This window comes from Montipora capricornis, chromosome 6, assembly GCF_036669925.1.
Source record: "Montipora capricornis isolate CH-2021 chromosome 6, ASM3666992v2, whole genome shotgun sequence".
Lineage (NCBI taxonomy): Eukaryota > Metazoa > Cnidaria > Anthozoa > Scleractinia > Acroporidae > Montipora > Montipora capricornis.
The window spans coordinates 71919408-71921547 of NC_090888.1; the positions used below are offsets into that span (position 1 = coordinate 71919408).

Genomic DNA, 2140 nt, shown 5'->3' on the forward strand with positions numbered 1-2140 from the left:
ACTACATTGACTGAAAAAAAAAAAAAAGATAACATGTCGTACATTATGTTTTTAAGGCAATTGAGATACTTTCCATCGTCTTTCTAGACTTTTCCTTCTCTGAGTGTAGGAAAGTACGCCTGCGATGTTTCGGCACAGTCCGAGAAGCACAAAAACGGAAGCGGGGAAATATGTTCTTTGTAACACAGCTTTATATCTTTTGTCGCGAGGAAATGTAAAATTATCATCCGAAGTTATGTTATCCTACCCAGACTACTCACGGGCAAAATATGCAATATTTCTATCCTTTTTAAAGACTTTCCTTTCATCCTGCGTTTTAGAATATTCCACATATTCCGTGTTTTAGAATTTTTCGTATATTCCGTGTTTTAAAATATTCGATTTTTTCCGCATTTTAAAATATTCCATACATTCCATATTTTAGAATAGATCCGTGCATTCCGCCGTTCCGTTCCGTCGTTCCACCATTCCATCGAATAGGGTCAATCGAGACGTGTTTCATAAGTTCTCGGAAATAAAGTTATATATAAAGAATCATTGCGTGTGCACCCAGATTATTACAACTACCACAAAAAGTGATCTCCCAAGCACGGACAGCTGTTTTTTTGTCTTACGAGGGCACATAGACGTGCGGCGAAATTCGGCCCCCCTGTCAAGGGGAATGTCTTATGTGGGTGTATGCTGTGATGATTGATCGGTCCGATTACTTCATTTAGAAACTACGAAGAACGAGCCAAAATTCCCGCCAAAAATGATAAATCGATACTCTTTCATTCATGCCGATTGTACTATTGGTTTGTGTCACGCCATGACTCGATATTTGCCCTTTGTGTTCTCGTTTTGAAAACACTATGCGGCGAAAGGTTATTGAGATGCAGGTATTAGTGACGTAAAAGCGTTAATATGCATGAATAAACTCTATCGAACGGAAAAAACAAAGTTTCCGAAAGCTCAATATAATTCATCACTCTCTTTCATAATGCTTCATACATTCATGATCAAGTAATTGAATCGAATCTCAAATTGTTGTGGTTCATTTGGCTCGTGAACTGTTTTTTTCGAACTTCCAATGGAGTTGCTATCTCTGAAAATATTTTTTGTGATGTTGCTGGTCATGGTGCTTTGCGAAGAAGAAGTTGACGGATGGTTTGGAAGAAGAAGACGTCGTCGATGGGTCCCACCGCCTCCACAAGATTGCACTGTCAGTGGTAAGAAAACGATGTTTTTGTGTTGGTTTTTCAACATGATGAGCTAAGATTCTCTTCCGTTTGTGACACAGTAAATCGTGTCGTTTCCCGATCATGATTTTTGAACACTGCGGTTGCAAGTTCAGCACATTCCTATAAATTATCGGTTACAGGAAAAATTTAAGGACTTGATTTAGAGCAGGTTTGTAGTTCAAACTGACTCACAAATTTGTTAAACTGAAATGTTAAACTGAAGTTAACTTTGTGCGCAACAACAGGTATTTAAGCTTAAATATTTTAACCTATATAATAATAATTGTACGCTTTTTGTTTGTTGATGGGTTCAGTTCCAGAAACTTGGATTAATTAGGAATCGTCACCCAACAGAGATTATTTAGTTACTCTTGACTAACTTTTAAGCAGAGTAGCTTGTCTCTAGTTCTTTAAACTAACAAAAAATCATGTTCATTATTATGTCTGTTGGTTTGACCACACTGTAAAATATTGATGCATCATCAGTGCGGTGTAATGACTGCAGAAAACAAGGAAGTTGTATGATTAGCGTGAAAAGTTAACTTCCTCATGTTAATTAAGGACGGTGCCTACTAATTCAAAGGTATTTTTGCCCCGGGTTATGATTATGCAGCAAATGTGTAGATCTTGACAAGTTTTATTGAAATCCAAAAAGAAAATTGGGGGTAACCGGTCACATTGATGAGTAATATTTGCAAAAAGCTTAAAATACAAAGCAATGTATGGTGTTCTTTCTCAAACTGAAGCTGAAATATCTCTCAAAAATGCATGGTTACCCCCAATTTCCTTTTTGGATACAAAGAGCACTTACTAAGATCTACTTTCTCCGGATAGTTTGAAACCACGCAAAAATATCACTGTATCAATTGGTAAGCATCACTAATAGGAAACCCGAGTATCTCTAGATGCACGGAAACAAT

General features: G+C 37.1%; 1 protein-coding gene across 2 annotated transcripts in view; it reads left to right on the top strand.

Annotated features, from left to right (window-relative positions):
• Nucleotides 1-831: 831 nt before the first annotated feature.
• LOC138054379 (protocadherin Fat 4-like) overlaps nt 832-2140 on the top strand; it is a 38185-nt gene continuing 36876 nt past the window's right edge. Inside the window, exon 1 of one of the 2 annotated variants that reach the window (XM_068900825.1) lies at nt 832-1208. In XM_068900825.1, the coding sequence (XP_068756926.1) occupies nt 1070-1208 (139 nt within the window). In that variant the 5' untranslated portion in view covers nt 832-1069. The remainder of the gene's footprint in view (nt 1209-2140) is intronic. The other variant, XM_068900824.1, reaches the window with a different exon arrangement.